The sequence below is a fragment of the Leishmania mexicana genome, chromosome 33 (genome assembly GCF_000234665.1).
Source record: "Leishmania mexicana MHOM/GT/2001/U1103 complete genome, chromosome 33".
NCBI classification, from domain to species: Eukaryota; Euglenozoa; class Kinetoplastea; order Trypanosomatida; family Trypanosomatidae; genus Leishmania; species Leishmania mexicana.
The window spans coordinates 1,615,276-1,641,369 of record NC_018337.1 but is presented as its reverse complement, the minus strand read 5'-3'; the positions used below and the strand labels follow the sequence as shown (position 1 = coordinate 1,641,369).

Sequence of the window (26,094 nt, the reverse complement as noted above, 5' to 3'; positions counted from 1 at the left end):
GCCTGAATGCCGCCACGAAGTCAGAGGCGGCGTAGCACGCTACATAAGAATTCAAAAAGGGAAATAAGACGCAACAACAGGTGTGCTAGGCGACTTGCAGTTCGTAGTGTTTGTACATGAATGAAATGTAAAAGGCGCTCAGCACGTCGTTCCTGTTTTCACCGTCGTCGTCCACAGCGCCATCGCCAACGCCACCGAGCAGCACGGGAAAAGGAGCAAGAGGGAGATGCGGAAGAAATGCCGCTCAACGTTACATCAAACACGTGAACACAGGAAAACAAATGCGACACACAAACTAATGCACGCCATCACAGAAATCCGTTTTGCGTGGCGACGTCGCCCTTCTTCAAGCTCATCAAATAGGCCAGCCGCACCCGGTTGGAGTCTGCCCGGCTGTCGGACCGCTTGACAGGTACAAAACGGGGTGCGTCTTGGAAGCCGCGAAAGAGGGCCACGTAATCGTCTTCGTCGAGGGTGGCGCGGTGATACATGCCGGCAGGTAGCACGACAAGATCACCTGCTTTCAGGTGCACCCGGATCCACTCGTCTTGCTTCGATCGGATATCCAGGTAGAAGGAGCCGTCCATGACGACGCGAAGCTGCTCGTCCTCGGTGTAGTGTTCCTCATACCACCGCTCGAGAAAGCTGTCGTCCTTGGCGGTTTGCGAGATCTTGACCTCGTCGGTGTGTTTGTATTCTCGTTCTTTTATGATCTGCTTTACCACGAAAAAGTCGCTCATGCTGACGCGGAAAAGAACCACACCCAACTCACGCAACGCCTTCATGGTAACCGCAGGAGCGCCAACCTTTCGCCCAGGCTTGAGGCTGGCGGTGCTCAGCGAAGGCTGAGACGTCTCGTCGTCGAGGTACCACATCTCTAGCGCTCCCTCCTCCGCCACCGGCGGTGGCACCGGCGGCAGGTCCTGAATGACATGTGAGCCGAGACGCTTCCACTCCTCCTCCTGCCGTTTTTTGCGCTTTTTCTCCTCCACGCGCAGCTGCTCCTCCTCGCGACGTTTGCGCTCCTCCTCGGCCTTTTCCTCCGCCAGGCGGCGCTCGTAGTCCTCCTTCTCTTGCTGCCGCTTACGGTCGCGCTCACGAATTTCGGCCTCTTCACGTTGGCGCTGCTCCTCTGATATGCCCTCCATTATTTACAGGAGAGAAAGGAGGGAAGAGGAGGCGGTGAAAAGACAAGCGAAACACGTGCACCGACAGTGAGACGGGAGCCCAGTGAGAATAGGGCCGTGCTGCACAGCAGCGAGAGATATACGAACGGAGTGTAAGAGAGGCAGACGAAGAGAGGCAGAAGGGAGGAGGGAGGGGACGAATACACACACATACAATCAAAACACGCGACTCGTGGGTGCTTTCCAAGTTCACGAAGAGCACCAAGAAAAAACAAAGGCACGGATAAGGTTGAAGAAGATGACGAATGATTGAGAAGTGGCCAAGTCCGCACAATGAATGGTGTTTGTGGGTGTCATGCGCAGCACCTGTGTAGCGCCCCGACGGTAAATGCCGCCAAAGATGTCGTTCTCTTCGGGTTCTTTTCGGTGGTAACCTTGTTGGTATTTTCTCTCTTTTTGTTCTTTTGACTTTGTGCAGCGTGTCCACGGGTTGCCGCTCTTTCGTGTGCCCGGAAGGGCACATCACAGCAGGCCCCCATCGAAGTTGCCGCTGGAGGAGGGGGTGCTAGGACAAGACAATGAGAGTTATGCAACAGAGATCCACGAAGCAGCGCCGTTTGCTCTCCAACACGACCACAGGTCGATGCAACAGACGACAAAAAGGGTGAAATGTGACGAGACAGCTCAGGTGTCTTTTCCGTGCAACTTCTCGGAGATTAGGTAGATCAGCCGTGCACCGCACGCCGTCCCGAAGAGCTTCTTGGAGCATTCCTCATAATTGAGTGCCTCTGGTGAACGACTGAGACGCAGGAGTGCGTGGACGACTCTCTCCTGCAGCTCCACCGCCTCGCATTGGAGGGAGCGTGCGAGGTCGGCTAGGGAAAGCTGCTGGTAGCAGAACGGCATCTTGTGCTGAAGCGCATCAAGCCGGTTGGGGTGCGAGAGGGAGAAGTTGCACAGAAGGTTCACGACTTTCCAGTAGAGCTGGTGGCACGCCGGCACCCGGGCAGCAAAATCGAGGGGCTCAAGCTCTCTCTTCAAGTAAAGCGGGCTTATCTGGAGTGTCTTGTGCGAGGTGAACCGCTGCGCCTCAACCGAGAGCGCGGCAAAGTCGCGACGTTGCGGAGAAGGGGGCAGGTCCGCTAACAGGGTGAGGAGCTGAGATGATGTGAGGCGATTCTCGACAAAAGCGCACCGCAACCTCTGGCGGTATTGCTGGGCTACTTGAAAAGGTAAGCGCACGTGTCCCAGACGCTGACGCAGTGCTTGGCACAGTCCCACCCAGTCGCGTCCGTTTTCTTGGACATACTGGCACACGAAGCGAGCCTCACTGGGCGAAAAGGGTCTTGCATCGCTGTGCATCTCCTTGTACTTGGTAGCCAGCTCGTACGGGGTGAAGGACGGGTGTCCGGCGCGGCGAAGTGCCTCGGCGACTGCATACCAGCGCTCTTTTGCGTGCGGACAGAGCGAAGCAATGCAGTTCACCTTCGCCGCCTCATCGTTCAGTGCTTCGCAAAGTTCTGTGCTCCAGTGATGGCGAGCCGTGTCGGCATCCACGCTCCAACACGTCTCCTGAGCGACGACAGGTTCACTGTGTCGTTTTCGTTTGCGACCCGGGATCTGCAGAGGTACCAGGGCGCATCGTAGCGCCAGAAGGCTGTCCGTTTCGTACTCAATGATGAGGATGCGGCGCAGGATGCGCTCTTGCAGGCGTCCATTGTAGTCGAGCAAGGCGCTCAAGTAGTCAGCGCCCACGGACATCAAAAAAACAGAATCGCTGCTCTCTGCTCGTGTGAATTCAAAGTTCGGTTTTTGATGTAGGAGGACATGAGGACGTGGATGAAGGAGGAGGAAGAGGCAACGTTTTGGAGAAGAAAGGCCGATGAAGGTGTAGTGGCAGAGGGAAGAGAGTGAAGAGGGATCGACAGAGAAGTCGCACAGGATGACGTGAATTTGGCATGAGCACTGGACTCGCTGCTCTGTGACACAGTCATGCAGCATTGGTTGTGAAAGGAGCAGGCGCGTTCGCTGCGTCCTTCCATGCAACCGGGCCACAGACTGTCGCTATACTGTTGATTGGCACTCCCCGGTCGCACTGCGCACTGCCTAACGCCGTGGTCGTGAGAGGCGTGGGAAAAGAAAAGAGGGCCTTTTTTGTGTGTTCATTGAGTGTGGCGCTTCCCTTATGGTGCCGGCTGCATCAAAAGGGGGGGTCCATCTCCAGCACGGGGTACCCACTATGTCGGGAAGCCGAGAGCCTGCCTCCCGGTACGGTTTCCGACACGTGGTGTAGGCGGACAGAGCTGGGCTGGCGCCGTTACGGGGAGTCGTGAGCCCATGTTCATGGTTGTGCTAGCACACTAAAAAACATGTTGACGGTTGGACAAGGATAAGAGGATCTCAGTTCGTTGTGCGCCAGCACGTGTTTCTCCGCGGGCCCTTTCAGCCCGTCACACACCGACCCCTGTCAAGGGTGTGGCCGATTCATGAGAGGGGAACAGTGCCCATGCTGCCAGGGACTCACGGCAGGGTCCAACTTGTCGTTGCACATGCGACAAAGCCTTCCAGGCATGCCCCCTCCTCCTCAGACAGCAGTGGCGCCATGAAAAAACAAGCCGCAATACGCCATCAGCGTGAGCGCTGTGTGCGCACGTGCTCTTAATCACAGCGGGCATGGTGTATTGCATTCGAAAGAAAGGATGCAGAGGAGAGAAGAGCAGGAGTGATGGGCGAACGAGGCGCGACGAGATTCCCACCGATCAGCCCAACATTGCACGTGTGCAAGACATGCGGTATAGTCCTCTCTCCGAACAAACGGGGCGCAGGAGGCACCGATGCCGCAAGCAGGAGGGAAGAACCCCGAAGTGGCCCCATCGAGTCCTCCAAACTCGAACCTGGAAGAGTCTCCCCACCACATTATGTAGTGCCACGCCTTGAGGCGAGTGAGGAAGACGCATGGAATGCAGACAAGGCGTGCGGAGGGGTAGGGGGACGTCCGAGGGCCCTGACCTGAGACCAACCTACTGCCTCCTTGGGCTCATCCGGTGTGCACCTGGACCGCCCCGTCCTCCAACGACCCGGACGGCCTCGATTCAACGGCAGATGGTACGCTCCAGACGTCCAGCCTTTCGCCGTACTCCTGCAAGCGCAGGGGCGCTGTGGCTGTTTATGCGTCTATCCGGTAACTTGTTCGTGGGTGGAAAGGGGGACCCTGACGAAGACCAAAAAAAGTGCGTGTCTGTCTGTGCGTACTGCCTCACCGTAATATGATACATGCAGACAGAGTCCAGCAGACAAAACCGTCTCCGCGAGGGATTCTCGAAAGAGGCGCAGCGTTAGACGACCATGGGAAAAGAAGGGAAAGGGAGAGATCCAGATAGAGAGGAAACACCTCTTACCTATTAGTGTTGAGTGAGTCTTGTTTACATACTAAGTGACACCTGCAGCAGAACACCATTCTTGCACCCCACCACCACACTGGCATCCTTCATGGTCATGTTGAGTGGAGTGTGAGCGAGCTCCGCGCGCGCCACGATGCGGCCGGAAGACACGGAGACAACAATCACCGAGGGCGGCGAAACCGTGAGACACCAGGCATTACCTGTTTCGGCCTCGATGCGGCATACTAACACACGCTCTGTCAGGTTCAGCTGAGAGCACACCCTGCTCGACTCCTCCTCCAGCACTCTTCCAGTGACAGCGTCGAAAATTTGCAACGTGTTCGCAGACTTCGGGGACGCCACCAGAACGAGCGGTGTGCTTGGGACAGGTTCTAAGCAATCCGACACCCCCTGCATCCCGACCACCTGTCTGGTCAAGCGACACAAACGCAGGTCCCACAGCTGAATCGGACTGTCCCAGCCTGCACTGACGGCCGCCAGCTCGCTCAAGAAGCGGACAGAGAAGATGCGGTTTGTGTGTGCCGGACGTGATGTGCCATCAGGGTTTACCCCCTCTGCCAGCTGTGCAAGCAGGGTTAGCTTTGAGTCGTACAGGCGCACGATGCGATCGCTGCCCGCCGTCAACACTTGCTTTCCGCTCGGCGAAACATCCACCACCATCACCTCATTGTGTTTCTCGCACACGGCGGCTCCACGTCGAAGAGAGACCGAGTCTCGATCCCAGAGCCACAGCATGACACCACCCGCGCAGCTGCTGCTGACGAATTGCCAAGCGCTGTCGCACTCCTCGGGCGCCCATCGAATGCAGGTAGCGGGAGCCTCGAGAAAGTCCTTCCCGGGAGCCCCACGCGCCACGGTACTGAACGTAATAGCATTCACAAGACACACCACCCCGTTACCAAGGGCACACGCGAGAAACTTCGAGTCTGGTGATTGCGAGCAGAAATAGATGTGCTGATCGGCGTCCAGGAACTGGTATGTTGCGATAGCAAGCGACATCCTCTTGCCCTGAGTCGCCGCTGGAGGGCTGCGTAGAGAGGAGTAAGGGATTTGGCGAAAAAATAATAAGATACTCTCATGAAGGCATAGATAGAGAGGGGAAAAAAGAAAGAAAATGAAAAAAAAAAACAATATAGAGCTGCGCGTAGATGTCTGTGCTATGAGCGGGGAGCAGGTGCAAAAAAGAAAGGAACAGATGTGGAGAGAGAGACACCACAATGTATGATGCGCTTAAGTAGCCTGGTCCGACGAATGTGGAGCTTACGCGGTCGTTGGGGTGTAGCAGGAGACACAAAAGAAATAAAGGCTTGAGGAGTCTTGAGCGCACTGCTGGGGATATGCGCTGCCGACACACACATACACAAATGAAAAAAAACACCGTATTTAGAGAAGGAGAGGTTTTGATGAGATGGAAAAACGAGAGGGAGAGAAAGGAGAGAAGGCAGTGGCTGCGCAGTGCGCAATTCCTGTGTGTCGTGTAAGCCCGTAGCCCTCACCCCCACACCCCAGCCGGAGAACCATTTGAGGAGGACGCAGACACACACACACACACCAGAGAAAAAAAACACCGTGAAAAGTAGGAAAGAGGATACGGTAGAGGAACGAGACGACGGAAAAGCGAGACAGTTGATTAAGCACATGGGCATGTAGGAATAGGGGACAGAGAGGCAAGCGTCGCGTGTCCGAGCAGAGATGCTTGCGAGTACACGGCCTCATCGCTCTCTCTCTAACGACCCTTCGCAGATGTTTCTATCTATGGTGCTTCTCAGCAAGTGGACGAGCAACGCGCGAGGCGCCAACAGCACAGGAGAAGGGGAGAGGGGTCACTGTGATCACAACGATTTGTTTTTCTGTCGGTTGACACTTTGTGTAGCGGCTCATTTCTCTGCAGGGCACAAGGTGTCCACGCAGCGCTGCAGCCCTCAAATGTAGTGCGCGCGCGTGTGGAGTTATGGTAGCCCACGCGAGGTCAAAGGGAGTAAAGGATGGTTTTGCGTCCGCAAGCAAAGTACATGGTGATGATGGTCATGATACCCGAGTACATGATCATTTCCCCGCTCTGCATTGGTTTCTCAAAGCTGTGAAGAACGCAAGCAATGGCGAAGCATAGTAGTGTCAGAGTGAAGAAGGCGTGACACACACCGATGGAAAAGTAGAGGATCGCCATGAGGAGCCACCGAGCATCCCTCAGTATGAGTCGGCGGCACGCAAAGAGACCGAATAAGACGTAAAGAATCCCCGTTGTAATGCACGAGAGGAAGATCAGGCGACCCCACACCGAGGCGAGCCCATAATCCTCATCCGAGTACCCCAAGAAGGGCGACCCCATGGTTCAGCGCAAGAAGACAACAGAGATATCCGTCGCTTCCGCTTGCTTCGCCACCGTTGGAGGAGATTCAATGTAGAGACGCGGAGAATGATCGAGGCAACCACAGAGGAAGGGAGTGAAGAGAGAGTTAGAGACAAACCAAGTGGATAGATCTGGCGCAGGCGGCCCGAAGGAGGCGAAATGGGTTGCAGAAAAACGGGCCTTCTCAAGGGAAGGTCGCGCGCTTCACCGGAGCAACACGAGTGCTGTTGTCGAGACCCTCTGTGTCATGGCTCGAGGCGAGGAAGGAAGAAGAGAAGCACGCGCAACAGAGGATGGGGTCATGGAGAGGTGAAGGAGTTGTCCCGTGCGCGAGAGGCGATGCGGCTCCCCGTACTGGATAGTGCAACATTATCATTGTGAGGAGTGATAGGTTGTGTTCTGGAGTGCTACACCGTCCTTGTTGGCTGACGCTGCCAAGATTCCGTTGATCGTTTTCTTTTTTTTTGAAATATATTTCGGAGCAAAGGTAGAGGAGAAAAAAAAATAAACAAAACAGAGGGACCAAACACTCTTGTTGGGGTCCTCCTCTCCCCTCAGTCGCTTACAATAGTGCGCCACAAAGGCGCCGACTCGCGGAGAGACAAACAGATATGCACACTGCTTAACAATAAGGTGAAGAGCGAAAAGAAGACAACGAAAAAAGAACGAGCGAAACACTCCAGTTAAGAGGGAACCGGACGAGAGACAACCAACTAGAGGTAAATTTGCGATGGTAGCAGTGGCAAAGAGGCGTTGCCTACGGTGGGACGCAGTGGTCAGAGCTCCTTTAACAAAAGCAAACAAACCAACAAAAACATCTGTGTAAATGCGTGCAATTATCCGTATGAAGATACCGGTTACGAATCTGCGTCCACCGCAACGCTGCGTTTGGCAATGTGTGTAGCAGCCTGACGCATGTAGGCCGTGGAAGTTGTTCGAGGCAACCCCGCAGCAACACAATGAGCACTCACATACACATACACGCCCACGCGCACAAAAACACAAACAGGGCGAAAGAAGAGATCACCGAGGTAATGCCTCAGCCAACGACGGCATCCTGCATCAGAGGCGCACGCACGCCATATTCTCGGACGTTACTATCGCTCATTTTTCTACTCACACGTGACAAAGCGAACTCTGCAACCCACTCATTAGCCCACGGACGCGCACCCACGCGTGCGAATTCATCGAGAGAAGCCTGACGGACCCCTTCTTGCCGGCACTGACGGTTACGTTAGCAGGGACTTCATTTGTCCCTCTCAACCCATTGCACTTTGGTAGAGAAGGGACCATCTGCCTGTTCACTATTTTCCTTTTAAGGTAAGCTCCACTTTACCATTTCCGTTTCCACACAACAAATGGTTCCTTGTGTGGCCCGTAGCACCCCCGCCACGTGTATCTGTTTGCTGCGCTCGCGAGTGCGTCCACGCTGGCGCTTCCGATGCTGTGCTTCACTGTTCGTGCTTGCTCAAGAAAACACGAACAAGTGGGGGCTACGCGTAAATACCGACCGCCAACAACTGCCCAGTGGGAAAGAGCGAGCCGTTCAGCTGTTGCACCACCAGTGCGTGCTTCGTCACGTCACGTAGGCGCACCGCGATCCCGGTGTCATTATCTAGTTTTTTGACGGCCTCCACCTCGCCGTAGGACTGCAGCATGAGACGCAGCAACTCCTCTGTCAACGGCGGGCCGCTAAAGTGCAGGTCGCCTTTTTGAGGAAGCGGAATCGGTGCTGGGATAGGCACTGCAGATGCCGAGTAGAAGGGCGGCATGGTCTGGTAGATCGGCTGGGGGTACACGATCTGCGTCGGGGCACCCGTGGTGGCTGGTGTTGGTGGGTACACCATCGGAAACGGCATCGCGCTCATCACTGGAAACGCCTGCGGAGACGGAATGAGGGAGAGCGGCGGCGAAAACCCCGGGTAGGGCGAAGGGAGGGAGCTGGGGGTGTTGCCGCCACGATACTGTGGTGACGGGAGCCAGTGCCGCTGGCGATTGCGGTTGCGCTCTTGCCGCATCTGCCGCACATCGGCCGACTCAGAGTACTTTACCTCGAGTTGGTGGGGCCAATTATCCATGCTAATGGAGTCCCGCGCCTTGATGGCGGCAGTGGCCTCTTGCTGTGAGGAAAACTGAACAAAGCCAGACCCTTTGCACTGCCCGAGAGGGTTCATGAGAACGGCGCACTCCGTAATGACACCGTACGGCGAGAACATCTGTCGAAGGTGCTCCTTCGTCGCCCATTGCGGCAGCCCGCGAATGAAAAGGCGGTCGTTTGGCTGGTCATCGAGTCCCTCGTCGTGCATGGCGATAGAAACGTGCAAGACAGTGCCACAGTTCGGAGTTGGCTGCGTCAGGTGAGTGGCGTTGATTGCCGCGTGCGCAGACTCCGCTTTCCGAAACATTACAAAACCAAAGTGCCGGTTCTTGACTACTTTTGTCGATACAATCTCGCCAAACTCTTTGTAGCGTTCTCGCAGAGCGTCATCGTCCCACGTGGATGGAATGCCGGCCACGAAGATGTTTGTGGATACATGCGGGGTAATTACTTTTTGAGGGCTACCTTCCGTAACGTTTGCCGAATCCTCCTTGGCGTTGTCGGCTGAGCCGATGTCAACCCGTAAGGAGGGCTTGTAACCACCCGTTTCGATGCCTTTGGATTCCATTCCTGTGAAGCGCCAAAGGGCCCGTGAATAGGTGTGAACGAGCAAGCGCTCTACCTTATGTGGTGCTGCGGTTGTCGCCGTGATCCAGCGCGCAGAGAGCACAGCACCCATCTCAGGGAAGGGAAAGAGATAGAGAGACAGAGAAAGCAAAGGGTGGTCAGGAAAAACGTGGTAGGGATTCGTGAAGCCGAGCACAAATGTCGCATACCAGGGTAAGTGGTGATTAAGTATCACCAAGGTCACCACCAAGAATGTGCTGTGCCGCTGTACCCCCACACATACTTGCATCTCACGGCATACGCGAGGTGATGGGATTCCTTCAGGAGAGCCACCAACGATCGTTGACGTAAAAAGGGTGAAGGACGGTGCGAAGGGCGGAGCTGACGGGAGTGCGGCGCGGCGTATAGGGGTGGACTCCCACAACGGCACGTCCCCTAGTGTGAATCGCGTTCCAGCCGTGTTAGTGCAGCGAAGAGCACCACGCCCAGAAAGGCATGCTCTCTCTCACTATATATTCTTCTGGTTCTTACAAAAGAGGACGACAAGGGCCGGCCCACGCCGTTCAGGCGCACATTCGCTCTCACGAAACCGCAATCTGCTCAGGACGCAGACATCTATGAAGCGGGGCATTATTCCAAGAGAGGCAAACACCCACCCGTCAACACACAGACACAGACACACACGCACACCACAACACCAAAACGGGAGACACAAAAAAAGGAGGAGGTCAAACGCTATGGGAGCTCACACTGGAAATCTTGTCGAGAGTCGTCGCGGCAACTTACTGCCCAAAGAAAGGCGTAGAGGGTTCCTTTGGAAGTGGGTGAGAGGGAGAGGCACATGTTGTAAATATGTAGCTACACATCGGCGCACCAAACCAGCAAACCTCTCTCGGAGGCACTGACGCACGTACGCAGGCAATGAGAACAACAACAATAAAGCGTGCGCGTGAGTGCGTGGGCGCAGAGGAAGACAACACCGACAGAAACAACGAAGAAGGAGCAGCCGGAGCCCTCACAGCACACAGATCATTAAGGGAGGCGATGTGGGCAGGAGACGTGCAAGCTTCGTTGCTACTGGGCATGCTTTGCGGTTTCGCTGATGCGGCGCGCACCCTCATCTCCAATGTTGACGAGCAGCTGGAGGAGCCACTTCCTCATGTTGATGTCGTCGTCCAGGTACTCTTGGAAAGTATTGTTGCGCAGCTCCTCTGGGAGAATCTTGGGCAGCGCCTCACGAGCCCGCTCGTTTTCAGAGAGGCGAAGGTAGCAGCGGATGATGTGCTTCAGGAGGCGCGGCCCGCACACGTGCTCGTTCTGCGGCCCTTTCTCCGCCACCATGCGATGCAGGACGTCGGCGACAGCGGTGAAGCGGCTGGGGTTCTGGCAGGCGTACACCAGACCTTGGTCCGACATGAGAAGCTTCTGGATGATGAAGGTAGAGATGATCTTTGAAATCTCGATCGCCTGCTCCATGATCTTCAGACAAATTGGGAAGATCTCTGTGTTGAGCAGGTAGGAAATGATGGCCGGGTCGTCTGCCTTGACTAGCGCACCAATGACGCCCAGTGACGTCAGGCGCAGCACCTCTGACCGCTCTGCTGGGGTGGCGCGCAGAAACGGATAGAGGAAGAGGCAAATATTGGACTCCATAAACGGCCGCCGCGATGCGTCGTGCTGGGCGATGACCTGTAGCAGAGTAAGGACGCTGCTAACGCGGTTGATGATCGGCTTCACCGGGGCCGAGGAGGGTGTGTTGAGGAGGGGGTACATGGATACGATTTCTTGCAAAAAGATCGCCATGACACCGACGCTGTACCACAGGGTCGGACCGAGCAATGTGAACTTTTCACGCTTCTTGGACAAGGTCAAGATCGCTCGCTCGCGCGTGTCTTGGTGATACAAGTTCTGTATGTGCATCAGCATTTCCCGCACCACATCAGGGTACTGGCTAGGCTCCAGACGGGCGACTTGCTGCGGGAGCGCTGCCTGCTGCGGCTGTGGCTGTGGCTGCGGTTGCTGGGGGGGACGCTGCTGGGGCTGAGCCACTGGAAAGCGACTATATCCCGCCTGCGGAAATCGCTGCTGTCGGTAGCCAAACTTGGCGACATCATCGCTCTCCTCCTCCCACGGAGGGTACACGGCCGGCGCCTCCATCTTGTCTGCAGAGATCGTGCTTGTGCTCGGTCCTTTGTAGTGCCGGGCGCCTGTGTAGGGGAAGAGACACAGGTGTTCAAGAGAAGGGGGAAGAGTGGTGAACGCGCGGCTGCGGAGGCTCCGTCGTTTCTATTGTTTTTTCCTACTTTTTCGTGGTACGCGTCTGTGTCTCAGCGGGACATGGGGAGAGTGAGGAAATGATAGAGAGAGACCTGAGAAGAGGAGCAGCAGCAACGCATGGCGGTCAGAACCGGTGTTGCAAGATGCAACAGACCGCAGTCCTCACAGAGAGCTGGGTGCCATGGGGGAGAAGTAGGGATATGGCTGCTCTTCTTTAGCGCAGCGGTGCTCTGCAGAAGAGGGCAGAGGCGACGGCACTGCGGTTGTGTCGCTCCTGCTAGCTTTGTCAGTTGGACGACGCAAGTGTACGACTTGTGTATGTGTATGTGTCGTCCCTTGAACGGATCGCGTCAATCTTGGGGTTGTTTGCCGCATCACTTCTTGTGCCTTCTCATTTTCGGTGTCAGTTTATCTGCGCCTTGAGCGCCGATGACTCTTCCTTGGCGGTGGAGAGTAGCTTCTTGGAGGCGTCTAGGATACTCTTGAACGCCGAGTACGTCTCCGATATGGTTCGCTCCAAGTCCGCTCGCACCGCCTGCTTCTTCGCGAGACTGTCCTTCAGGGCGGCAAGTCGCTCCTGCATAGCCCGCACTTCGGCTAGCACACCCTCGTACTCAGTCTCCTCGGCAGAGATTTGCTCTTCAAGCAACGTCTTGCGCTCCTTCATTTTCTCAATCACAGACACCAGCTCGACACTGGTGGCCTGCACATCGGACCCGAGCGCAGCCATCGTGAAGTGTCGATTTTGCGCGAAGCTATCGCTGCGGCAGGGTAGTCTAACAGAGAAGCCTGCAGAGCCGTTGCCTGAGAGGCAGCAGATGTCAGCAAAACGGACTGGCCGTTTCCCTTCTACCAACCTGCCGGTACCTCTACGGTGAACAAGAGAGAGGAGGGAGCTGGGAGTGGGGTGTTTGGCAGGCGAGTCATGTTCGACGTAGGTGTCGACGTCGACGGAAGGGGAAGAAAACGGTTTGGTCCGACGACGAGGAGGTGGGAGGTGTGAGTGGAGGGGACAGGCGCGCGCGCAAAGAGGGCGGAGAAGCATGAAGATGCATTGAACGAAGAGCATCAGCGGCCCTGAGCGACACGCCAGTACGCAGTGCCCGCACCACAGTCGTTGTTTTACGTGGCATGCGGTTTCCGCGTGAGGGTGAGGCCCATCCTGCAAGGACGCAGATACACGCCACCTCTACCGCATCTGAGCACGTTGAGTACAAGATGCGCTCGAGCGATGAGCTGGACACTGCCCAGCACCCCCTCCACAATGCTCACTTGTATTTGCACCTGTGGATCCTCACCCGCATTCTCTGCAGACGCGGGCGAGTGGGGACAGTACAAGCGACACCTGTGTCGCGCACGTGAAGCAGAAAAAACGAAAACGAGAACAGGGCTTGACGTGGTACACCAGTCATGGGTGGGGAGGGGAGGAGGAGAAGTCACAGCGATCGCACACGCGAAGGTGGGCGAGAGCCAATGGGATCAGCCCAAACGCAGAGACACGGTACAACGAAGAAGAGAGAAGCACCCGCGCAGCGGCAGGGGAGCGAGAGGATGACCATTGAATGTCAGTGAGGCATGCGACGTGGCGTCTGCCGGCCTGAGCGCTAATGGTGATAGTGGTGGTGTGGAAGTGATAGATTACTGCTGGTGCTAGTCTACCAGAACGGGTACCATCCCGACCAGGACTGTGCCACATTCGTCACGTCTGTGGCTTCTTCAATGAGCTGCCCTACCTGCGTGCGTGGATCGAGGGGCTCCGTACCAGCCGAGATAAAGTCCTGCCCTTTGAGCTTGGAGCTGAGGCGCTTGACGATGAACACGCCTTGATGAACCACATCCATTTCCTCCCCACACAAGTGCTTTGGGACATTAACGGAACCGTTATCGCGGTGCCCAAACGAGTCACACATGGACTCCGCCTCCGCTGCCGACGTGGCGTTGCGCATGTTGGCAATATTCACCTGCTCTTCGATGGTCTTGTGATCGTTCGACGACTCCGGCTCCTGCCCATGTCTGTTGATGAGGCGCCATGAAATAAGCGGGTCTTGAATGAATGCCTCGAGGAGGGCCAGCACACTGTGGCTGCCCTCGCGCAGCACGCACATCGCCGTCTCCGAGCAGGCGCGAAACGCCCCGTCGACGCCCGACACGTCAAGCGCGCTGCGCAACATGCGTGTCAGCCGGAACGGCACCTTTTCGGGAAACTTGTCGCGCGTCATGGCCACCTCAAAGCAGTCACCAAAGTCGATGTGCACCACCAATCCCGACGCGCGCTGCAGCATGATGTTGTTTGGGTGGCGATCGCCGAGGCCGAGGATGTAGCCTACGATGCTCATATTTGCCAACGACGTTGTGTACATGCGGCGTCGATCGTACCAGACCTCGCAGTTCGGCGACGTGTTCCACATGGCCTTGCGAATGTCCTGCCCGGAGGTGTGATCGGAGAGGAACTCTAACACCTCTACCTTTGACATGATGGTCAGATAGTCGTACGCCTTGGAGTTGTCAAAGGTGATGATCTGGTCCAGCATGCGCATCTCCAGTTCCACCGGGATCGATTTGCGTTCGCGAAAGTGCTTGACGACCTCGTGCAGCGTGTCGCAGCCGTCGACCCAGCCAATGATACCGACGTTATCCTTGAGCGGCGTGACGGAGTAGCGCTGGATCTGGAAGCCTAAGTTCTTGCTTGTCCTCGAGTCGGATTGCATGAGGATGTTGACAAGCGAGAAGAGTTGCATGACGCGCTCGTCCAGGCGGAGGTCCTCGCGCCCTTTGAGCAGAAACTTCTGCAGCCTGCCCTCCGCCGTGATGATGCCGATCCGCTTCGGCCGCTGCTTACTTGCAATGACGATGATGTCTTTGTGAAAGCGGTTCACATTTGCTACCGACTCCTCGCGGACTGGCCGCGCGTCGGGGATCCCGATAGAGAGGTTGCGCGCCTCAAACAGCTTCGGACTGCAGAACTGCAGCTGTAGTGTGTCGCTGGATTTGATCTGCTTGTCGATTTTGCAGTACACGCTGTGGTACAGTTTCCATGCAGATTGAATGTCGCCGGTGTAATGCGTTGACGCGTACGATCGCAGCCAGTCCCGAGCCTCGGTCAGACGCTTGCTGTACTTGGACAGAAATTCAGCTTCCACCACCGTCTCTGGCACCCGTGGCAACGTCTCGTGAATCGGCAGCAGTGTACGTATCATCTCATCGGTGCTGCGGCGGCCAAAGAAGGCGGTCGCCGCCGCCTCCAGCTTGTCATACCACTGCTCATAGATGAGGGCCGAGACGCGGATGAGTTCGTCAATCATGAGTCGACCCTGCAGCACAAGCACTGGATATCGCTCCTGCAGCTTTCCTAGCACCTCATTGGAGTACCTCTTACGGCGCTCTGAGTCAGACATAGTGCACAGGTTCAGCGGGTACACCAACGTGTGTGGGTAGTCGTAGCCCACGTTGGTCAGGACATCCGCCACAAGCCGGCAGCTGTCGTCAGAGCCGGTGTCGAGCCGGGCGACCAGTTGTGGCACCACAAGGTGCCACACGCGCGACGGTACATCGAAGACACGCTCGCGCAGCTCCTTCAAGTTGTGATCAGAGTCGCAGTGGTTCGACCAGAGCGTGAGCAGCTTGAGCACGTCTTGAATGAGCGTCGAATCGGACGTTCCAAGCTGAATGCTTCGGATAAAGCCCTCGATAGCGTTGCGGCAGGTTTCTTCGCCCTTGTCTGTCTGGAGCAGCTGGGCATTCGCCTCCGCCCACTTACGCCACGCCAGAAACCAATGTGGATCGTACATGGTGGCCGTCTTGAAGCACTGCACAGACTCGATGAGATCGACCTTGCTCCCGAGGCGCGTGTACGCCCGCGCCAACACTGCCGAGTTTTCCGCCTTGGTGTGCACGTCGATCATCTTCTTGATGAGGTCGCTCTCGGTTCCGAAGGGACTGCCGGGGCCAAGTGCGTTGGTGTCGGAGAGGTATGAGATATACTGCATCACCACGCGTGGGTTCACATTGCGGCTTGTGAGTTGCTCCAGGGTCGGGTTTGCGAACCCGAGGAGCTCGGCCAGCGTAAACTTCTCTAGCTGTCGCGCCTTCTCCTGCCGACAGAGCTTGGTGAACTGGATGCGCGTCTTCACGTCATCATGGGGCGAGATGAGTAGGCCACGGATTCCCAGCACCTGCTTCCATGTCGGTACTGTCGCATGCATCATTCGAATGCGCTGCTCCCAGATGTGGCAGAGGTGCGGTATGTGTGCGGCGGAGCTGAGCGCCTTTTGCGTCTGCTTTGCGATGATGACCTCCTCCACCTCCGTCAGCTGCTGCGCCACTACCAGCCCCTCGTAGGCGCGCGCGTACGACTCGTGCAGCAGGCTTGTCAGATCCTCCAGCAGTACCTTGCGCCCGTTCGTCACGGAGACGAGCGCGGCGTCGTAGTTGCCGCGCACCACTTCCAGGGCCGCCTTCGACACGTGGTAGAGAACCATGTCGGGCGGCAACCACTCCAGGACGTGCTCCAGCGTGTCCCACGACTGCAGCCGGATCGACGCGTCTGCGGCGTACTGCGAGACAAAAAACAGCACGTGCATCTCGTCTGTATCTGTCACGCGGTCCTTGTAGTTGTGGAGCATGCTGCCCCACTGCTCCAGCACCTTGTCGTACTCGCCAAGCTCGCTCAGGCACAACATCAGTCGCGCGTTTACCTCCACGCGGCGGTCACGACAGCTCTCCTCCACCTTTGAGGAGGACGGGGTGATGTCGCTGTTGGACGCGTAGTGCAACATGCGCGACCAACCGCGGCTGCCGTTCTTGTACCCGCAGCCCTTGGATAAGTTCTCCGAGCCGCTCGCCTCCAACGGGGCAGCCTCCAGCTCCAGCTCCTGCTGCGTCAGCTGGAGCGCCTCCGTGTAGCGCGCGAGCTTAACCAGGCTTGTCTGCAGCAGGCTGCGTCGCTGCTCCTCGCTGGTCATGTTCAAGATTCCAACGGAGGAGTCCACCATGTGCAGCTCACTGTAAAGAGAGATGAGTGACTCGACGGTGCCGACAGGGTCGTCGCGGTAGGCGGCCTCGCGCCAGAAGAGCGCCTTGGCCAACATTCCGCGGTTCCACGCGCACTCGGAGAGGTCATTGTACGAGATAAACAAAGCCTCGCCAACGTGGTCCATGTACTCTACGATACCAAGCAACATCGTCACCACCTCCGCCGGGACAGTGGTCGACACCATTGCCTGGCGAAAGGACTGCCGGAAAAAGTCCGTGATAGCAGTTTGCAGCGCCGAGCTCGCGTAATTCCACATGGAGCGAAAGGCGATTTGGAGTGTGTCTTGCACAAACTGCGCCGATTTCTCGACCAGCGGGGCTGCGTTGATGCCGATGGGCACCGCCGTGCAGCGGAAGACCTGAAACGGCGACTCTTGCAGCAGCGTGATGGCGAACTGGTCCGACCATTTGACCCACTCCTCCTTCGTGAGGGGAACGACCTTCATTGGACTGATGAGACGCTGCTCGTTGATGGGCATGGTGCGCTCCTCCGCGGCAGCGGCATTTATGTTTTCGTCGCTGAGGTTCGCGTAGCTCCAGACCTCGCCCATGCGCGACATGCTCTTCATGACAACGGATTCGCACGTCTTCAGTAGCGCTGCAACCTCCGCGTTTTGTTGCTGAATCGACATTGGGCTGCGTGTACAGCGGAGGCCCGTGGCGACGCGGTTGTTCATTACGCCAAATTCGGTGTTTGTGATGCGGTAGTTCTTCAGCGCCTGAATGATGTACGTTGAGTGCTTGAGAAAAGCATCCTGCAGCTCCTCGATCAGGACGCAGAAGACCCCCATGATGTTGTTGCAGAGATCAATACTATCGCGCCCGCGTGTCTTGCGCGCAAGGTCGACGGAAAGGCACGCCAGCAGACACCGAACAATAGCGCCGACGAGCTCATCGACATACAACTTGAGGCAGATCTCCTTGAGTGTAACCACACAGTGGTTCACAAAGTCAAGCGGATTCGCCGGGTTCTGTATTGCGCCGAGGAGGTTATCCACCACCGCCTCCGTGCACGGCTGCAGGGAGTCGACATGGTGCACAATGTACTCCAGTACAGCGTACTTGAGGTCGGGGCGCAGGTCAGCACGGTTGAGCGTGTCGAAGAGTTGCGGCAGGATGCGCGAGTGTTGCTGACCGTAGTGCAGATTGCCGGCGGCTTCGAAGTTGGCGACAAACGAAAGCATGCGCACGGCCAGAAACCGGTAGTTGACCTGAAACTCCCATACATTGTCAAATACGCGGTAAATCTCGTTCACGTCGTTGAGCACCACCGCGCCGGCGTAGCGAATGATGTTGCAGAACTCGAAGAGCACGGTGGCAAAGAGGCGGCCGCCAGGCAGCTGCCGGATGACGCGGGCCAGCGGACCAATCACGAGACCAATTTCAGTCTTGGAGCACGGAACATGCTCAAAGATGTTCAGCATCGTCTGTACACCCGTGCGAAGCAACCCTTCGCGCGCGCCAGCAGAGCGCTTGCTCTCCGGGTCAAGCAGCGCCGCCACCGCGCTGAGCACAATACGGCAGCACTTCACGTGTGTCACCCTGTCCACCACCACCGCGCTCTTCCCACACGCCTTCTCCTTCTCGTTGACATTGAAGGACTGGAACACGTGCGAGTCCAGCGCGCCGATCACGCCAATGCACCGAAGCGCTTCAAGGCGGATGTCAACGCTCTCCTCCGTTCTATGCAGCACCGTGCTGAGTTGTTGAAAGAGCCGAGGATACAGCACGTACGGCGAGGCACCTTCCATGAGCGGCGCCAGGGTTGCTGATAGGAAGCGGAGACAGGACAGCCGGATGATGTGATACGACCGGTCCGCTGGCAAGGTTTCCAACAGCTCGCACACGAGAGCGACTTCACGTTTGGAAGAGAAGGGGGTGCTGCCGAACTTTCGGAGCGCCGCCGCGACGGCTGTGCAGCAGTGCAAGAACGACATGAGAATGCCGGAGCGGGACGAGAGAGTGCTAAAGTACGGCACCAGAGCCTCACAGATGCCTTCCGTAAAGTTCACTACCAGTTGCGGCGCGCGCGTGGCGATGGCCGCGAGGAGGCGGAACCCGTTTTGGACGGTGTCCATATTAAAGGTGGACGTAATGAAGTGTAGAATAACGACCATCTCCTCCCGTAACGCAGGCAGAATGTGAGACGGGTCATAGCGGATCATCTGGCAGAGCTGCTCCGTCGCCGCCACGCGACAGTTGATAGACTCGTCGCCCAGGGCAGAGTAGAAGCGAAAGAGATACTGCTGCTCGCTAAGGTATGGATAAAAGTCCTCTGTAAAGGCGCTCAGAATGGTCTGACGCACCACCGGATTGGGGTCTGACAACCCCACTACCAGCATGCGCGTGATGACGGTGTTGACGCACATGCGACGTGCGATACTGAGGTCACCTTTCTCGCCATGAGGGATGAGAAGCTTGACAATCGTGTAGACAGCTGCGTTGCGCACGGCGACGCTGTTGTTGTCGATAAAAGGCAGCACCGAGACGCGCAGGAAGTCGCCCATGAGCTCCGAGTTGGAGAAGCCAAACTGCTTGAGGGCGTTCAGGGCGACGGAGATCTGATACTCGGAGGCGCTCACATCTGTAGAGCTCTCATTCACGCGCGGGGCGTCAATCTGCTGTCGAAATGGGAGACCACATAGTGTGACGGAGATCATGTCGAGCAGCGACTCCTCCAGCTTTGCTCGGTACTGCACGCTCGACGACTCAATGATGGCGCGCATGCACTCAATCAGCTCCGCGGAAAGTCCCCACACAAACACGTTCTCGATGCACGACTCCACGTACATTTCCATCTTGGATGGCCGGCACTCTTTGCAAATGATGGAGAAACACTGCAGCGCCTTCCAGCACGGGCTCGAGGACTTCTCAAAAATAGTCTTGATTGCTTCACACGTGTCGTCGACGAAGGGCGCAAACTCTGCCTTGCCGACAATCGGAATGATCTCAGAGAGCATCTCGAAGGCGGTGTTCCGCTGAATGTTGCGGTTGATGGAGTCCAGCGCGAAGCGCACACTGTCCGCGAGTTGGCTCGCGACAAACTGTGATACACTGAAGCGGCAGAGGACAACCAGGCAGCGGAAGAGGAGCTCGCGCGTGTCGGCGTTGACGTTCGCGCCGCCCCTCATGATGTACGGGACTAAAAGGATGGAGAGGTCTTCGTAAAGTAGGTTGCTGGTGCCCATCGAGTTGATGACAATGGGCTCGAATGCAAGGAGGCCAGCAATGCGTTTGTCCTTTGATTTTGAGGCGAGGTTACTCTTCAGGTGTGACATCAATGACTCGCAGGTTTCCGCACGAATGGCGGCAGGACGGTTGACCAGCAGCTTTGCGCATAGCGTGAAGAGACACAGAGCGCGCGAGCGGACCTCCTCATCATGCACCGCCAAGCAGTCCCAAACCCTATCGAACACCTCGGAGAGGCGCGGCAGAATCACCATTGGAATGCGCAACGAAACCTCCGTGAGCACCAAGATGCCACAAATCCGGCGAGGCTTCGACTTGGCATCGGGGAGCGAAATCCACTCGAGTGTCTCTCCGATTTGAGTGCGCACAAAGTCCGTCGTCATGCTGTAGCTAAGCGTCTGCGCAAACGTCTTTGCGGCTGCCACAGCGACAGGAATCTCATTCACCGCCATGAGACAAAGCCGCAAGTAGCTGTTGCACTGCGACAGCTGAATGACGGACAAGTCTAGGTTTAGCAGAATGTCCAGGACAGTGAGTTCGCAGAGCACGTCAAGCGACGTACCGTGCACCACCTCAAAGCTCTCCAGACACATAAGCAGCGACGACACCACCATTTCATACTCCTGCACGCTTTTGCCCTGCAACTCTTTTGCTTGCTTCACCCCCTCCGTCACAAAGGCGATGCGCTCGTCGCGGCTGCAAGCTAGTGCGCGGATGGAGGCCGCCAGTTTCTCCGAGTCGACCGACGACATGGCTGCTGTTTCGATAGCCGTTAGTATATACGTCGGGTTATGTGTGTGTGTGTGTGTGTGTGTGTCCGTGTAACTCCTAAATAGAACGGAACAGGAAAAGGGAGACAGACGGCGACAGCTTCTCAAGAACAACAGACAGAACAAAAACAATGGAAAGAAAAGGTTTCGAGGGGGAGGCGGAGGTGAGGCAGAGCTTTGACATGCACAACACTAGTAGCTCGACAGGCAGCACTGGCGCGTCCTGCACGAGTACTGCGCAGGAGCGCCGTGAAGCAGGAAGCAGTCAAGAGGCTAGAGGCTAAGGACTACCAATCCTTGCGAGTCGCACCTCCCTCCCCAAACGGTGACGTCTTCCCCCAGCGAGAAACAGAGGGCGCTCGACCACAAAAGTCATGCAGACGGACACACAGAAACACGACGGCGTGTCAAACGGTAGTTCGAGCGACGTCTTCAGCACGGATAAAAAAGAAAAATAGCACAAGAGGAAAGATGGCGTCAAGGGAAGATTTCGTTTTGCGGTGTTGCCAACACGCACGTGTGGGCGTCACTGCATGTGAGGTAGCTGGTTCGCACGTCTTCACAAGAAGATAGAAATCGAGGTCTCTACTCCGCAGCAACGCCGCCAAAAGGAAAAGAAATAAAAGAAGAGGAAGCCGATGGCACGCGAGCCCCCCCCCTGAGTGGTAGTTGAGCTTACGTACTGCCACCGCCTAAAAGGTGTCCCGAAAAGAAGAGCAAGGAGGCAGTGAAAGAGGAGAGGAGGGGATGATGATGCGCAGGTAGGCTACCGAAAGCAGTAAAGATACATACACACAACTTGTTACCAACGCCGCTGACGTCAGCAGCACGCCCCGGCAGAACAATAACAAAACGATGACTGTACAGTCCTGCACGGTAATCCGTGTTGCTCAGCAAAGAGCGAAAGAGTTGTGGAGGAGGCGCCGGTAGAGAAAGCGGGAGAAGAAGAAATGGGTGTGAGGAGAGAGCAGTTTGTGTCATCGCGTACTATGCACAGGTGGGGAGGGGTGAGTATACATGGAGCAGGGACCGCTACCTCCTCTCCCTCCCTGAAACAAACGCTGCGTCTCCCCACGATCAGGAGGAGGAAGAGGGAGGGTCTCCCCTCCATCGTTCACGAAAGGGTGACACGGCCGACTAAATTTGCACTGGCAGCGTCGAGGGAACCAACAAAGTACCGCGGAGAAGGGCACTGATGGCCAAAGGCGGTAATGAAGCATGAATGTCGAGGGTGACGATGAAATAGCTCTCTTGTGCACTTGAATTGCCACAAACATCAGATCGAGCTGCGCAAGACCGCAGACTTTAGATATTCAACACCACACGGCAATGGTTGACGAGCGTGGAGGCGGTACACGGGAGAGGACCCGATAAGATAGCACCACTGCACATACAAACACACACAGACAGCAAGGCATGCACAATACAGAAAAGAAACAAACGCGAAGCGTATGTATGTATGTGTGTGTGGGCAGGTGAGAGATAGCGCCGCCAGTCCTACGTCATCAGCGGATGATGGCGGTCTTCTCGAAGCAGAAGCCCTCGTACTCCCAGTTCGTCTCCACGTCGAAGGGCTCGCTGATGCGCACGCCGTCGCCGGCGGCGTCAGCCAGCTGGAACTTGTTGATGGAGCGGCACTCGCGGTAGAAGAGCACACGCAGGCAGTCAGTGAGGATCTGCTCCGCCTGGACCCGCGACAAGCCACCCGGGTTCTTCTCCAGAGCCTGCCGCAGCAGCGGCAGTGCGATGAACGCGCCGTAGCCGGTCGCGACGCAGTCGTCCTCCCAGCGCGTGCCGACGTCGTCCACGGCCGCCAGAAACGTCTCACTGTCGCGGGCGCCAATGAAGACCATCTGGCACAGGCACGGCTCGAAGTCGCAGCGCTTCTGGTAGATGGAGCGGTGCAGGTAGCTGAACACCTCACTAGGCTTCAACTCGTCCACGTTGTGGTACATCTTCTGGCGCTCAATGTTGTCCTCCACCTGCTTGGCCATCATCTGGAAGTCGGCGTAGCTGCCTGTGGCGCACACGGCGGAGTAGCTGCCGAGGAGCTTGATGCGCGGGATGTTGGGCCACTTGGCGAGAGACCCGTAGGACAGCAGCGTGTCCGCCGCCATCAGCACACCGCCGTTGTACTTAATTGCGATGACAGATCCGCCAGACGCCATTTTCGCGGCCAAGAGCGGGGGAGACTGCCTGTAGGTGTGCGTGCGTTTGCGTATAGAGGTGAGCCTGGTTGGGCAAGCGGCCAAGTTGATCGCGTATGTACGTTCGGGTCAGTGAAAGAAAACGGGATGATGGACTGAACTGAATCAAAGGCGAAGTGCAAGAATACAGAGAGAAGGGAGTAAGTGTAATGCCCCGTGTGCGCGCTTAAAGGCACCGTGGCCAGTGATTCATTGCGAACTCTTACCACTTCACGCGTTCGTCATCCAGTGGTGCTGCCGACAAGAGCGCCGCACGTAGGCGGTGATGTGAAGTATGGCGCACATGTGTCATCAAAAGAGATGAGCAGAGCAAAGCGCGCAGGTTGAACGTCTATCTGAGTAAGGACTATTTAGATCGCTAAAGGGAACTTTACCTCCTCAGCTCGTAAGCGCTCAGCCCCTTTGACGCACGTGCGACTAGGCTGCTTTCCCTGACACAGCGCACACAGGCCTCTCCGGTCAGTGGGCCAGCTCGGTGCTTTCTGTTTCTACACAATGAAGCGCGTCTTCGAGTTTTCTGTAACGATCTTGACGAGTGATCCGCTAGCAGGACGACGACTTCCATTGCTCCACTCCACGATCTGCTGCGCCACGTCCTCGAGCGAGGTCCACGTGGAGCGGTCAGCGTGAGGCATCGCACTTCTATTTCCGGGAGTGTCAAGGATAGTGGGGAGGATAGCCAGGACACTCGCATCTGTCGGCAACACGGATGGGTCTGCCGCAATAGACTGACAGAGAAAGTGCACTGCAGACTTTGCTGTGCCGTACCCAATCATGCCGGGAGTGGGACTCACAGCAGCCGCTGCGCCGGTGAGAAGAAGAAGCCCATCCCTTTCACCTTGCGTACTGAACACATGCGCCGCTGCTACAGAGGAGAAGAGCGATTGTCTCAGCATCAGCTCTGTCGAAGCAGCGGTGCAGGTGTCCGCGACAGAGCCGCCGGCCCAGCTGCCAGCCACGTTGATCACTGCGTCAACCTTGCGTCCCGTAACCGCAGACTTGTAGGCCTCCTGCAGTTCCTCAATGGAGCTTGCCGGGTTGACAGCACAGCAGTCATCGCCCCGCTGGACAGCAGCTGCCTGATCTACACTGATGATGGACCATTTGCCTTTGGCAAAGGCGTTCGCCACGGCACGACCAAGGGCACCGCGAGCACCGATGAGGAGTACGTTTTTCATGGCGATAAAGGCTGTCGGAGCATAGAGAGGGTTGTGGGACAGAGGTCGGGCCGAAGGGGTGGCGATAGAGGCGCGCCAAAACTCTGCGGCTTCGTTGTGACGGGCAAGGGACTCGCACTTGAAGAAACAAATTCCCTTCACAGGTACAGAGAAAGGATGCAGAGCGAAGAGAAAGGTGTGATAATCAGGGGAGCGATGAAGATCAGAGTCGTGGCACACGCGCGCGCGTCGTGCAAGCCGATAAAATCGCCATCGCGGACGTCGTGATCATTCCACGGGTGTCACTTGCTCACAAAAAGAAGTCCATGCGTCGTCCATGCGGTCGCAGGTGTGCGGGCTCGACGTGTGTGCGCGACAGCGTCACAAGACCCCTCCCCCCAAATCAAAAAAAAAGCAGCAGGTCTCTTGGTGCGGATATCCGTGGAGGCGTACATGCAATATCGGCAGAGATGTCACCAACCGTCTGTCAAGTCGTACAGGACAACCATATGCAGGGAGGCACATCAAACAAGCATCAGGAAAAGAGGGCACAGCCGCAATCGCTCTTCCTCCCCCCAGAGATGCGTGCGGGGTGGGCAACGTCAGTGGCGGTCTGGCTGGATGTCGCTCGGGAAGGTATCGCCCTCGAGGATCATCAGTTCCTGGGCCTCACGACGCAGACGCATGCGACGCAGTGCCTCCTCGCGTGCCCAGTCCATGCGGCTGTTCAGCTTCGAGTAGTAGGCCCATACGGCGAACTCGATGCCCAGCACACCGACAGCGAGGTGCCACATTTTCTCCCACATCGGCCAGTCATCCCACTGGTAGCGGAAGGTGGCGCGCGGGGTGTAGGGGTACGGGTCACCGTCGCCCCAGGCTAAGCGACGGAATTTGGAGCGCCGGAAGGCCATCTTGGCCATCCTCTGGTTCCACCGCGTCATGGCAATGATGATGATCCGCACACGCGCACAAAGACAGGATGCTATGCTACGCTACACAAAAATACGGTAGAGGGTGATGCTTGAGGTCGTTTCAAGGAAAAGGATTGACTAGCCACAGAAGAAGCTGTTCCTGAGTGTCTGCGACGGTTGGTCATGTGAGAGGATGTTTGAAGAGCACCAAACCGGAAAACAAAAGCGCAAAGTGAAAGGGGTATTTGCGATTCCGTGTGCTTGTGGCAGACGGAGGAGATCGAGTGCGCATTGTTGGACTACGACCCTCTGTAGTGCGCCGCCGCACGTGCTCGCTACGGTCCGGCGCTGATCACCGTTTCCGTCAGTCGTAAAGGAAGCCTTGGAGTGGCTGGCATTTGCACGACAGGAGACACACACACAGCGAAAAGAACAGACAAAACAGTCGGTTGTCCCATATTGCCGTGCACGTGACGCGTTTACTTCCCCCTCCCCCTCCACTTTGGCGCTGGCCGATGTTGAAGAGCAGGGGCAGGGTGGGACGCCATGTGAAAGATATGGCACGAGGAGGGGGGACACAAACACACCAGTTGCGACAATGGCGACAACACGAGAAACCACATTCCACGTCTGTCGGAGGCCGAAGAAGAGCGACGGCAAAGCCCGAGAAAACGGCTAAGCAAACAACAACGCTGTAGGCCCTCTTGCCACGTATTACTGAGGTGATCGTCCAACTACAGCTCTCTGAACATGTGCCATGAGACATGCGAACGAACACCAAAACAAAAAAAAGCAACGCCAACGGAGAGATAGAAATGCAGAAAGATGAAAGAAGGAAAGGAATGGAGACACCAATGTGGATGCTCCAGCAATCCCCGCTCCTCTCTCAACCCACACAACTCAACGCGCCGCTAAGACAGTCGTAAAGGGCACACAAAACAAAAGCATCATCGTCGCCGATGAAAAAAAAATGGGGAGGGGGAGGGGCAACACTACTTAACACGTGTGC

General features: G+C 56.6%; 11 protein-coding genes across 11 annotated transcripts; all 11 read right to left on the bottom strand.

Annotated features, from left to right (window-relative positions):
• Positions 1-308: 308 nt before the first annotated feature.
• On the bottom strand, positions 309-1,148 carry LMXM_33_4600 (conserved hypothetical protein; the record flags this gene model as incomplete). Its single annotated transcript, XM_003878955.1, has 1 exon — positions 309-1,148. One exon carries the CDS (start codon positions 1,146-1,148, stop codon positions 309-311), a length of 840 nt encoding a protein of 279 aa, XP_003879004.1.
• A 663-nt stretch (positions 1,149-1,811) lies between these two features.
• On the bottom strand, positions 1,812-2,888 carry LMXM_33_4590 (conserved hypothetical protein; the record flags this gene model as incomplete). Its single annotated transcript, XM_003878954.1, has 1 exon — positions 1,812-2,888. The coding sequence occupies one exon, from the start codon at positions 2,886-2,888 to the stop codon at positions 1,812-1,814; it is 1,077 nt and encodes a 358-aa protein (XP_003879003.1).
• Positions 2,889-4,549: 1,661 nt separating this feature from the next.
• On the bottom strand, positions 4,550-5,527 carry LMXM_33_4580 (conserved hypothetical protein; the record flags this gene model as incomplete). The annotated part of the gene is made up of 1 exon (XM_003878953.1): positions 4,550-5,527. One exon carries the CDS (start codon positions 5,525-5,527, stop codon positions 4,550-4,552), a length of 978 nt encoding a protein of 325 aa, XP_003879002.1.
• A 970-nt stretch (positions 5,528-6,497) lies between these two features.
• Positions 6,498-6,857, bottom strand: LMXM_33_4570 (conserved hypothetical protein; the record flags this gene model as incomplete). The annotated part of the gene is made up of 1 exon (XM_003878952.1): positions 6,498-6,857. One exon carries the CDS (start codon positions 6,855-6,857, stop codon positions 6,498-6,500), a length of 360 nt encoding a protein of 119 aa, XP_003879001.1.
• A 1,514-nt stretch (positions 6,858-8,371) lies between these two features.
• Positions 8,372-9,544, bottom strand: LMXM_33_4560 (RNA-binding protein-like protein; the record flags this gene model as incomplete). The annotated part of the gene is made up of 1 exon (XM_003878951.1): positions 8,372-9,544. The coding sequence occupies one exon, from the start codon at positions 9,542-9,544 to the stop codon at positions 8,372-8,374; it is 1,173 nt and encodes a 390-aa protein (XP_003879000.1).
• Positions 9,545-10,617: 1,073 nt separating this feature from the next.
• LMXM_33_4550 (cell differentiation protein-like protein) lies at positions 10,618-11,700 on the bottom strand (the record flags this gene model as incomplete). Its single annotated transcript, XM_003878950.1, has 1 exon — positions 10,618-11,700. The coding sequence occupies one exon, from the start codon at positions 11,698-11,700 to the stop codon at positions 10,618-10,620; it is 1,083 nt and encodes a 360-aa protein (XP_003878999.1).
• A 523-nt stretch (positions 11,701-12,223) lies between these two features.
• Positions 12,224-12,550, bottom strand: LMXM_33_4540 (conserved hypothetical protein; the record flags this gene model as incomplete). The annotated part of the gene is made up of 1 exon (XM_003878949.1): positions 12,224-12,550. The coding sequence occupies one exon, from the start codon at positions 12,548-12,550 to the stop codon at positions 12,224-12,226; it is 327 nt and encodes a 108-aa protein (XP_003878998.1).
• A 925-nt stretch (positions 12,551-13,475) lies between these two features.
• On the bottom strand, positions 13,476-20,792 carry LMXM_33_4530 (phosphatidylinositol 3-kinase (tor2)-like protein; the record flags this gene model as incomplete). The annotated part of the gene is made up of 1 exon (XM_003878948.1): positions 13,476-20,792. One exon carries the CDS (start codon positions 20,790-20,792, stop codon positions 13,476-13,478), a length of 7,317 nt encoding a protein of 2,438 aa, XP_003878997.1.
• Positions 20,793-22,315: 1,523 nt separating this feature from the next.
• LMXM_33_4340 (20s proteasome beta 7 subunit, (putative)) lies at positions 22,316-22,978 on the bottom strand (the record flags this gene model as incomplete). The annotated part of the gene is made up of 1 exon (XM_003878947.1): positions 22,316-22,978. One exon carries the CDS (start codon positions 22,976-22,978, stop codon positions 22,316-22,318), a length of 663 nt encoding a protein of 220 aa, XP_003878996.1.
• Positions 22,979-23,505: 527 nt separating this feature from the next.
• LMXM_33_4330 (quinonoid dihydropteridine reductase) lies at positions 23,506-24,195 on the bottom strand (the record flags this gene model as incomplete). Its single annotated transcript, XM_003878946.1, has 1 exon — positions 23,506-24,195. The coding sequence occupies one exon, from the start codon at positions 24,193-24,195 to the stop codon at positions 23,506-23,508; it is 690 nt and encodes a 229-aa protein (XP_003878995.1).
• A 581-nt stretch (positions 24,196-24,776) lies between these two features.
• On the bottom strand, positions 24,777-25,115 carry LMXM_33_4320 (conserved hypothetical protein; the record flags this gene model as incomplete). Its single annotated transcript, XM_003878945.1, has 1 exon — positions 24,777-25,115. The coding sequence occupies one exon, from the start codon at positions 25,113-25,115 to the stop codon at positions 24,777-24,779; it is 339 nt and encodes a 112-aa protein (XP_003878994.1).
• Between the last annotated feature and the right edge of the window lie 979 nt (positions 25,116-26,094).